The sequence below is a fragment of the Eumetopias jubatus genome, unplaced genomic scaffold (genome assembly GCF_037043125.1).
Source record: "Eumetopias jubatus isolate StellerSeaLion01/CBP00866 unplaced genomic scaffold, mEumJub1_p1.0 scaffold_4, whole genome shotgun sequence".
NCBI classification, from domain to species: Eukaryota; Metazoa; Chordata; class Mammalia; order Carnivora; family Otariidae; genus Eumetopias; species Eumetopias jubatus.
The window spans coordinates 99,696,992-99,709,235 of NW_028274810.1; the positions used below are offsets into that span (position 1 = coordinate 99,696,992).

The window sequence follows — 12,244 nt, forward strand, 5'->3', positions numbered from 1 at the left end:
TGTGCTATGGTGAGCGCTGTGAATTGTACAAGACTGATGAATCACGGATCTGTACTTCTGAAACAAATAATGCAATATATGTTAAGAAAAAAAAAGAAGATAGCAGGAGGGGAAGAATGAAGGGGAGTAAGTCGGAGGGGGAGACGAACCATGAGAGACAATGGACTCTGAAAAACAAACTGAGGTTTCTAGGGTGGAGGGGGGTGGGGGGATGGGTTAGCCTGGTGATGGGTATTAAAGAGGGCACGTTCTGCGCGGAGCACTGGGTATTATACGCAAACAATGAATCATGGAACACTACATCAAAAACTAATGATGTATGGTGATTAACATAACGATAAAAAAATTAAAAAAAAAAAAAAAAAGAACTACTGCGCAGTCCACCTCTAAGGTTAGAGCACCTGGCGTGGAGGTGGAGAAGCACAGCTGAAGAACTGGCCCTATCCTGCATCTCCAGCCACACTGGAAAGCACTCTGGATGCTGTGTTATGGAGTTGACACCTGGAGTCTGATCTAACTAATTATGGCTTATCCCAGAAAAGACTTAAAGAGACCTCATTCTGATTGTCGGCTAGAAAACACATTCAGATTTAAAAGAATTCCTTTCAAAAGTCTTTCTTTCCAAACCTCCACTTTGTTCCTTCCTCCATCCCAAATTTTCATTAATGGACATGAAGTCATTCTTTGTACCAGTTGTGATGTACAGCATTTCATTTAGAAATGTACACAGGTGAACGAAAAAGCCTTAAAAAATGTACCATGTTAGTAATTAACAGGGGAAAAAAAAACTGGGTCCCTTCTATCCCACTAAGATTTGGGCACTAAAAAACAAAAAGACCCCGGGCAAAAGAAGATTGATAAATACATGAAGGAGACTTACCAAAGGGCCAGCTAGAGACAGATTCCTGTGGTTAAAGACGAAGCAAACGTTTACAATTTAATCACCTAAAGGTCTGTGTCAGAACCAGCTTTATCTACTCTCCGGTTTTTCGGAGGGGAATTCATGCAGTTTCAAAGTCTCCAGATTTACCATAAATGTGAGCAGTTCAACCATTAATTCTGCGCCACTTTCCTTCTTAAGATTAGACAAAAAAAAAAAAAAAAAAATGCTTCCAAAGTGGGTGAAACTTGGAATATAATGGGATATTTTTAAACAAAGCCATTTGTATGCACTTGGGTCTCCAAAATGTCAAGGCAGTAACATTTATCTGCGCCATGGAAAATATTCTCTCTGAGACCAGAAAGTGCTTAAATAAAACTGCTACTACTCAGTTTTCAGATTTGGCACATTCCCTAAAGTACTCTTCACCCTCTTCTACTTTTTCATAGGAGACCTTATGGCAGGAACATTCCATTGCATTCCATGTGCAATCAGCTATAATTCCTGTGAGCAACAGTCCAGGCCAGCCTGCCAGCACAGCAGTCTTTTAATACAGCTAACACATGTGGCTATAGCAAATTTATTTCATTTTTTACAACAAAATGCATGCTTTCTACCAATCTTAAGCCCAACTTTTTTTTAAATAAGCCATTAATACTTTCTAACAGAGCATATAGTTTGCTTAGAATCTCTCATATAAAATTATTTGGATTGTATTTTAGTCAAATTACTAAGAAATTGCCACATAAAATTGAAAAGAGAAAAAGAAAACATTAGTAGAAAACTGAAACTGCCAAAAATTCTAGAGGAAAAAGTCTCTCATACAATTAATTAGTTTTCCAAGAACAAATACCTTTCAAAGGAACCAAAATTACCCCAAACCTTCTGAGCCATAACAAACTAAATAGTTAGAAAACCAACCCTACTTTTCCCAAAGCTAGTTCATCAAATGAGGATTTTTGTTTCAGTAGACTAATGTTAATCTAAGAGTCACAAATTTCTGGGGGTACCTGGCTGCCTCAGTTGGTAGAGCTCACGACTCTTGGTCTTGGGGTTGTGAGTTCAAGCCCGACACTGGGGATGGAGCCTACTTTCAAAAAATGTCAATAAATGAATTAAATAAATGTATGTATGTATGTGTGTCACAAATTTCTCCTGCTAAATGTTTATGTACAGAGAGGCAATGTGGTATAGCCAGATGAAGGTCAGGAATACCATGTCTAGTCCTAACACTAATAAGTTCTAAAAAGCTGCAATTCTGAAATTTTCCCCAAACATACTGGATGTTTAGTTTAAATCCTCCTTACTCCACAAGGTCCAGCTGAAATGCCCTATCATCTACAAATCTTACATGTGTCCTTTGCCAAACTCACTTCTGCACTTTTTAAAAACCCTTGTTTATGGCAATTATCACTTTGATCACTTTTACTTTGTATTGAGTTTATTTCAGTATGTCTTGTGTCTTCTACCACACACTTTTAAACCTCTTAAAGGCAGGCTCCTATAGTACATACAACTCTGTGATTCCTATAGACTCACATTAGAGCAAACTCTGAAAAGAGAAAGGAAAAGAAAGGGTAAGGCAGAGCAGAGCCACCGAGCCTGTTGTCTATAACAGTTCTGAACAAAATATGATGAAAAACCATTTGGGAGTTCAGCACTGTGCTTAACATGGTCCAAAGATTGGTTCTCATATGACTAGTACAATATGCCCAGGCCTACTGTAATCAAATTATTACTTTGAATAAAAACTAGTCATTTCTTAATATTTCATAAAAATATAAATCAATATACCCAATAATTCTGGAGAGATTTTTGTGGGAGATAAGATCGGTGAATAGGACTTATATTCTTGGGGCGCCTGGGTAGCTCAGATGGTTAAAGCGTCTGCCTTCGGCGCAGGTCATGATCCCAGGGTCCTGGGATCGAGTGCCGCATCAGACTCCCTGATAGGCGGGGAGCCTGCTTCTCCCTCGGCCTCTGCTTCTCTCTCTGACGCTCATGAATAAATAAATAAAAACATTAAAAAAAATTTTAAAAAAAGAACTTATATCCTCACAAACTATAAAATTACAGCCCTAACCTCAAAAGGCGTACAACTAGGGATCTTATTTTCTCCTTCAGTTTGCTACCTACTACAAGTGAAAACATTGACATTCTTCATCCAGAGTTAATATCATATTTGGATAATTTTACTTTTTTTCCCCTAAATCGACAGTATTTTCTATACAACAAAACAACAAGGTCAAAAAGAAATCTATAGATCTTAGAAACAATGAGCTCTAACACCTTTCTTGTAATCCATTAATAATTTCTTATGAGCTTTTAATCTGTATGATAAAAAAAAATAGCAAAGTCAGAAAATCTAACAGACCCAGATCCATTTCTCAAACTATCCAGAACTACAAAACAATCTTCAACTTTACTACATAGTATAATAGTGTACTTCTCCTAGATGGTCAGTTGATTATTTTTTTTGATATTCTATTTAGTACTCAGCATACCATTATATATATGGTAGACACAAAATCCTATTAATTTACACGGATATTCTTTCATGCTAAAATCTCAAAGGAAACAACTATTACAAATTATAAACATGAACTGCATTATTCAGGTATTTAAAACATACGCTGCTGGGGGAAGGGGTAAGAAATAAATAAACAAAACATACAAATCAGTCAAGACTGAAAAATAAGCTAATATTATAACTTATCACTAATTAAAATGGTAAAAAAAACTATCTTAGAAAAAGATGTTGCTGCTTACACTATCTCTGAAGGGAAATGAAACACAAGTTGCTTCTGGGGAGAGGAACAGGTTGGCTACATGATAGGGGAGAGGAAGTGTTTTAACTGTATATTCTTTGTACCTTTTGAGTTTTATACCATGTGAATGAAGGTTTCACCTAATCACAGAAATAAAAACTGTGGGGAAATGAACACAATGCTATTTGACTTTGACAATGAATATAAACTGACAGCCAATTTAAGATGTGGGCATTCTAAAACGATTTGTCATCAAGGAAAAAAAACACTAGTATCATGATTTATATTAATAAAACTTTCCATTTGTTTTTGTTATATAACAAATTGATTTTCGCATTTCATAAATATGGCCTTTTAATACTCATTCTCTACTTACAAGTTTTTAGTAAGATTTGCAACCCTGTAAGTAAAGTAGCAACAGATACCCATGACACTGAGGACTTCTCCTGGATAGTTCAGGATGCAAAACATATCACAGAGAAAGTAGTTCTTTTTAGGATTAATTCTGGCTCCTGATCGAGGATTTCCTAAAGTCTACCTTTTAAAAGAACTTGTGATATATACCAGCATTTTTAGAGGCAATGCCAACAGCCAAAAATGCCTCCAAACTAAGTTATAATTAAATACTTTTTGCAGAGAGAAACAAGAGCTCAATAATCAGGATTTAGTGGGTTCACTTAAGCAGCACATATCCTAAAACTGGACTGCTACAAATTAGCATGGCCCCTGTGCAAAGATTTACTTATATACTACGTGAAATGTAACTCTTAAAATGAAGCACAAATAACAACATAGCTTAAATGAGTGACATTTAAGAGCATAAACATTGGTTCTCAGGGCACCTGGGTGGCTCAGTCGGTTAAGCATCTAACTTTAGCTCAGGTCATGATCTCAGGGACTCCCACAGGGAGTCTGCTTATCCCTCTGCTCCTTCCCATCCCCCACCCCGGCTTGTGCTCTCTCTCAAATAAATAAATAAAATTGTTTATAAACAAACAAACAAACAAACATTTGTTCTCTACTTCAATTACAAATCTAGCTCAAACTTTAAGGAGCAAATGATCAATACTGACATTTCTTAAAAAAACTTAAAATTGCTGGGGCGCCAGGGTGGCTCAGTCGTTAAGCGTCTGCCTTCGGCTCAGGTCATGATCCCAGGGTCCTGGGATTGAGCCCCGCATCGGGCTCCCTGCTCAGCAGGAAGCCTGCTTCGCCCTCTCCCACTCCCCCTGCTTGTGTTCCCTCTCTCGCTGTGTCTCTGTCAAAATAAATAAATAAAATCTTTAAAAAAAAAAAAAACTTAAAATTTTCATACCCTATAAAGTTCACCTTTCACCCATTTAAAGTTTACAATTTAATGCTAAATTTTGCATCCTTTTCTTTTACAATTACTCATAGGATATAATTCATGGACTCATATCTTTAAAAAAATCTAATAAAAGAGGCAAATTCATAGTAACAGAGAACAGAATGGCGGTTACCAGAGGGTAGGGATGGGGGCAAAGGGGAGATACTGATCAAAGGATACAAACTGTTAGTCCTGAGATGAGTAAGTTCTGGAGACCTAATGTGCAGCATAGTGACTATAGTTAATAATAAAGTATTGTATATTTAAAATTTGCTGAGAAATAGATCTCCACTGTTTGTTTGTTTGTTGTTTATCAATCAGAGAGAGAGAGGGAAAGAGCACAAGCAGGGGGAGCAGCAGGCAGAGGGAGAAGCAGGCTCCCTGCTGAGCAAGGAGCCCAATGCAGGACTCAATCCCAGGACCCTGGGATCATGACCTGAGCTGAAGGCAGACGCTCAACTGACTGAGCCACCCAGGCGTCCCAGATCTCCAGTGTTTTCACCGCGCACACACAAAAAAAGGGTAACTATGAGAGATGATGGTTACATTAATTAGTGTGGATTGTGGTAATCATTTTGCGATGTATACATATATCAGAACATCACACTGTACACCTTAAATATATACAATTTTATTTCCCACTGATAGAATCCTCTACAGAGAACACTGGCAAATGGCCTACAAATAGATGAAATCAGAATGGTTTCCCCAACAACTCAGCATTAACTTGTGTCTGGGAGAGCAACGATTCTGCTTTATCACAAAGTTGTAGGTTTCAAGACAGTAGAACCTACCGCTACTTTAATAATTTGCCTACAGATCTATAGCAAGGCATTATTAATGCAAGTATAAAATAAACCAGCTTAAGTCATTTTTCACCTAAGCAATTATATATGAAGAAAGAAGCTAGAAAGCAAGGACTTAAATTTCAATAATAAATCATCTTATTTGTAAAAAAAAAAATTATAAGCAAATTATTACTTACAATCTTAGTAATAAATTTACAAGTTTATTATCGATTGTAGCTAAATCGGTTGTTCAACTCAAAGAACCATTGTAAGGAAGGAGAGTAAGTTAAGACCATCTTGGTAAGCTCAAGTACCATTTAAAATCAAGAAAGAAAAGTAATCTTAGAGCCTCAATAGATACATTTCACATCATGATTAAGTAAAAAAATCACTGCTTATACCTTTATTATCATTAAGATTTCAATGTAAGAACTCTAGCTAAATTAGTGTAGTTCTCCAGGATTTCTCAATTGTAAAGAACAAAATAAACAGTCCATATTTAAACATGCTACAGCAAATATCAGAGGGATCATATCACAGGAACCATTTAGTGGATCATTCAGAGTAGCAAAGTTCAAAGTGTTACTATCCAAATGTTCATTTATTCTGTTCACAGTAAGGGAAAAGAAAAAGGACAGGAAGATGAGATATAATTGATAGAAAATAACATGAACTCACTGGTCGAGTTGCCTTGCATCTGAATGATGCATTTGGACTCTTTGCTGGTCTCTCGAGAATTGAAGGGCCGAACCCGCACAGCCACCTTCACTGAGGCTCCCGACATTCTGATGGTCTTGTTATATATATGCAGTCCAGAAATAAAGAATAAAATCTTCTTTTGAAGTTATGTTCAAGTTTCCTTGAAAAAGAAAGCAATCCCACACAGGTAGTAGTCAGAATTAAAGAAAACATGGGCTAAAGTCTCAGGACTATTTTTATTTCCATTTCTAAAAACTTCATCCCTTTTCTTCCCATAGATCTTCTATTCTCAAAAATTTCCAAATAGAAAATTAAATACTGAAATTTATTTTCCTATTCCATTATCTCTTTCCCATACCTAAAAAGTCCCTAAGCTTAATAATAATAAAATAATAACAATAATAATAACAATAATAAATATAATTGCAAAGTAACAGGCATCTTTCTTGCTCTCTGTTTTTCTGGATCAATCTTCAGTAATATATGAAAAACACCAAACGTTGGGGCGCCTGGGTGGCTCAGTCAGAAGCGTCTGCCTTCGGCTCAGGTCACCATCCCAGGGTCCTGGGTTCGAGCCCCACATCGCGTTCCCCACTTGCAGAGAAGCCTGCTTCTCCCTCTCCCACTCCCCCTGCTGTGTTCCTGTTCTCACTCTCTCTCTCTGTCAAATAAATAAATAAAATCTTTAAAAAAAAATGTTTATCTGTTAAAGAGTTCCTTACACAAGTAACTTCCCATCTGCAAAGCCCCTTCCTTTAAAGAAATGCTCTGAACTTCCTATACTTTAATTGCAGTTTGAAACATTCAGTTACATGATATATAATTAAACAGCAAAGGACAAAGATAAGCTCCAGCAGCTCCTTCCACTTCTAAGTACCCAGGGATTCCTTTAATTTCCACATGTACCTCATGTGACCCTTTAAACCATCCTTTACAACAAGCAGAGAAGTTTCCAGAGAAGGTTCTACCCTCAGATGTGCCACTGACTCACGGCAAAATGTATCACTACATTTCACTACTGAATGAAGCCACAGGAAAAAATGTGAATATTTTTCAGAGGAACAGTTTCCCTCCCAAAAGAACAAAGTAAACACTATTCTGTGAAAAGAACCCACATAAGCTCCACAAGAAACGACAGATCTCAACCTGCACTCTATCCATTATATAAACGTCTTCAAGAGGAACCAAACAAAATACTGAAAAGAAAACCACTTATAAGTCCAATTATCAGGGAACCCCAATAAAACTTCAATCTCATTTTTCCCACATAATTAGCGATTAGCAATCCTAAACTACAGCTGCACAACTACTAATGCTTTCCAATAAGAAAAGGCAAATATCAGGGGCGCCTGGGTGGCTCAGTTGTTGGGCGTCTGCCTTCGGCTCGGGTCATGGTCCCAGGGTCCTGGGATCGAGCCTCGCATCGGGCTCCCTGCTCTGTGGGGGGCCTGCTTCTCCCTCTCCCACTCCCCCTGCTAGTGTTCCCTCTCTCGTTGTCTCTCTCTGTAGAAAAATAAATAGAATCTTTAAAAAAAAGAAGGAAAAAAAGGCAAATATTAATCAAAGAAAACAAAATAAAAACCAAAAGCCACTCTCTACCTCATTACCCTTATTTTCCTAATAGCACTATTTGAAATTCTTGTTTTTTTGGAACGCAGCTATTGTCCATCTCTCACACCTCCGTCCGAAAGCTCAGAGATCTTGTTTGCTACCACCCAGACCAGTGCCTGATGAAAGCGCTCAATAAATGTTTGCTGAAGGAGTAATTAATAAATTGCAGCTGACCATTGAACAATATGGGCTTGAAATGCACAGGTCCACTTGCACGTGGATTTTTTTTTGACAAATACAGTACAGTATTGTAAATATATTTTCTCTTCATTATAATTTTCTTAACATATTCTTTTCTCTTTTTTGTAAGAATATAGTATATAACATATATACCATACAAAATGCCTGCTAATCAAATCGTTATATCATCAGTAAGGCTTCTGGTCAACAGTGGACTGTTAGCAGTGAAATTTTGGGGAGTCACGAGTTATGTATGGATTTTCCCCTACAAGGGGGAGGGGGAGGGACAGGCACCCCCTAATACCTAATGCCTACATTGTTCAAGGGTTAACTGTATATTTCCCAGTTGTGAGAATTATCTGTTCAAGTCCTTTGCCTGGTTTGCTGACATTTTTTGGTTTTGTTTCAAATAATTGTAATATTTATTGATATTAATCTTTTTATATTTGCTGTGATGTTTTTCCAGTCTGTTTCCCATTTTATTTAATATTAAACAGATGGTTCTTGTTTAATATATCAAACATTTATTGTAATCACATTTATCAAACGAAAGCTTAGAGTTATTAACTCTCCCAGTCAACAGAGCATCACCTATAGTCACTAGCTGAGTACTTTGCCAAAAGAGTGAATGAAGCATTCAGAAAAAGCAACCCACAGAACATACTTCAATTCCCCCCTACAAAGTTCACTGTGATATACAGCCACATCTGAACACTCAACATGCTCCATTATCTTCTCCCCCAAACTAGCAATCTCTGCCAATCTTCCCATTTCTATCTGACCCCATACCATACATCTTGCAGTCATCTTTGTTTTTCTCTTTGAATCCTTTTATTAGTGTTAACATTATTAATTACATACCATATCAAAACTTTTAAAACACAATACATATTGCTATCAATTCCTTCCTCTCATTCCCATTGCCATTACCCTAACCCACTGCCACTGCCTAATCTAGTCCTCGCTACCTCATGCCTACCATACTCGCAATAGTGGAACTGATCTTTGAGTTTTTCATTCGAATCCAATAGTCCTTACACAAGGTTGTACAAAACTGAACCACACAGGGATCTTGTGAAAAGCAAATGAGCCTGGCATTCAACAGTTCTGAAAAAGGAGTTTTTGTTTTTCATTTTCCAAAGATTATGCTGCAAATCTCTTAGCCTTACTGCAATATTAACCTTTCTAAAGCATTACTTTCAATTTCACTTCCAAACTCAAGAACCTTCTCTTATTCCCCATGCTTACAACATCAAGACCAAAGTCAAGGTACTCTGTGTTCTAGTCAAGCTCCTTTACCATCCCCCACACATGCTCTTTTACATTTTCTAACAATTTCTCCCCTATAATGGGCACATGAATTTTCATTTTTCTCCTATTTGATGGACCAGCTCTAGTCTTACCTCTTCCTAAATGACTACCCAAATATTTCAGGAATCACTGGTATTTCCTACAGTACTTAAAGCCCCAAACATATTATGAGAACCCTGCTATCATTTCATGTGACTGCATTCTATCTTGTACTGTTCTTTAATAGCTTCCCAAAATGAAACTCCTATTGCCTTGAAAAACTCTTTGAACTTGGGCTCCTTGAAAAAATGGCTAATTCCAAGGCTGGGCAAGAAATTTCAAGATGATCCTGGGACATTTTATTGTGATCACAAGCAAGAAATCTACCAAAGATGAACAGAGTCATGGCAAAAGGACACAAGTGCCAACTTAAAGGGGCTCCCAAACATGGAATTACAGCATAAAGATAAATACATTCATACAAACCACAAATAGATTGAAGAACATCAAATATATAAATTCACAAGTTCATAATACTTTTAAAAAGCCTCATTATTCTGAAAACTGGCAAATAAAAGAAGTAAGCATACACCCAGTCTGTATATCCTATATAAACTATACTCCAGGACGGCCAAATAGTCAATGAGGGCAAGTTCTTCTCACAAAAAAAAAAGTCTGGCTAATAATTGCAGAAGAGATGACAGAATTGGAATGCCACCATTTCCAACCCTACTGATATAAAGGCTCTCTGCAACAATAATCACTAGCTACAAAAAAAAAAAAAAAAAAGGCCCTAGATGAATGGTTGGTTGATGTGGGAACATTTTATTGCTTGGATTAGGCGGACAGTAACTGAGCTAATTAATCAATCTTAACATCACTAAAAGTGGGACACCTAGGTGGTCTATGCTTCCACATGTGCTACAGTGGGAAACACACAGCACCACCTAGGAAGCATTCTTATCCTACACCCTTAAAAAAAAAAAAAAATGAAGAAAATGAGCCTCAGCTCGGACTACCAGTTACAGGACACACAGGGGAGCAAATGAAAAATTTAAATGATACCTGAAAGATACAATCAGCCAAACCCAGAATACAGAAAAATCTATAGGTCCTGTCATCCAGTTTCTTAAAATAAATAGCATGGGGCGGGGGGGTGTAATAAAAAAGACTTGTGTTAGTTACCGAACAAATGCAATGATTTTTTTAATCAAGAAACTCTGCAAAAAAAACATTTCTTAGATAGCAGATTAGTCTGAACATAGACCGGGTATCAGATAATGTTAAGAAATTTGTTAGGGGAAGACAGAAGAAGCGAGTTTGCCAAAATGACAATTATAGAATATTTAGATATTTAAGTTAAAAAAACAAAACCTTCGGGACGCCTGGGTGGCTCAGTCATTAAGTGTCTGCCTTCGGCTCAGGTCATGATCCCAGAGTCCTGGGATCGAGTCCCACATCGGGCTCCTTGCTCAGTGAGGAGACTGCTTCTCCCTCTCCCTCTGCTGTTCCCCCTGCTTGTGCCCTCTCTCTCTGACAAATAAATAAATAAAAATCTTAAAAAGATTTCCTTTAAAAACAAAACAAAACAAAAACAAAAACAAAACCTTCTTCTTTTGTATTCTATCCAAGGCCTGCCAAAGCGTTGAATGCTGCTAACTGATTTAGAAACAGACAACAAAGGCTGAAACGTCCTTGCCAGGATTTAGATATAAAGAACCATGCATTTGTAACTAGGAACCAAAACACTAACACCTCCAACACCTGCTTGCTTCTTCTATCCATCTAATCAATTGCCAAATTACACAGCTTCTACCTATAAAATTTCTTTCCATTTCTACCCCTGCTATCCCTTTTAGATCTTCAATAATTCTTACCCAAGACTGTTAACCTTACCACTTTCTCTTGCTTCTATGCAAAACCTACTGCACAATACTGCCACGTTCATCTACTCCATCCATACCATGCAGTACTGACAAACTGGTCTTCCTGAAGCACAGGTCTGTTCATATGAGTGTCCACTTAAAAATCCTCAAAATTCCTCTACTGTCTCCCAAGCAATGACTGCACTTCCCACACTGGTGTTCAATGTGCCCTGCAACATAAACCACCTACTTTTACAAGCCCACAAAACACTGCCTTCCATCCACATTCCTTAACAACCACCCACCAGAGGGCTTCCTGAAAGTATCTCATGCTTTTCCTGTCCCTGTGCCTTTGCTCCAATGTTCCTGAAGGAACACTGTGCCCTTCTTCCTCTACCATTCTTCTCAAAATCCAATTTAGTCTTCTAAGATCTTCTTGTATGCCACCTACGTCTATAGCCTTCACAGAATCTCCCCACCTCCCAAACTAAATGCTAATGCTTCTCCATTTATTACTACTCAGTTCACCAACCTTACCGAGGCCAAGGAAGTTACCTTTCTTATCTCTACTATATATTTTAAGTTCCTTATGGATAAAAACTGAATTTCAGTCATGTTTCTAATCCCCTAGATACAGGGTCTTGAATATGGTAGTTAAAATATTTTGGCTGAATTCCTGGTTATTTTGTCAACAGGCTGATGCCTGAATGGCATTAATAAAAACCATTAGTTGTTTCAAAATAGAGACAAGTCATTTGATCAAAAGGAAGAAGGATAAAATTTATTTCAAATTCCTTCCTAATTAAAAAAGCTAA

The 12,244-nt window shown here is 37.4% G+C and overlaps 1 protein-coding gene across 4 annotated transcripts in view; it reads right to left on the reverse strand.

Moving 5' to 3' along the window:
* The window catches only part of KIF1B (kinesin family member 1B), a 141,351-nt gene that overhangs the window by 119,490 nt on the left and 9,617 nt on the right, over positions 1–12,244 (reverse strand). For all 4 annotated transcript variants that reach the window (XM_028108143.2, XM_088022616.1, XM_028108144.2 and 1 more), the window contains exon 2: positions 6,463–6,643. In XM_028108143.2, coding sequence (XP_027963944.1) covers positions 6,463–6,568 — 106 coding nt within the window. In that variant the 5' untranslated portion in view covers positions 6,569–6,643. The remainder of the gene's footprint in view (positions 1–6,462; positions 6,644–12,244) is intronic.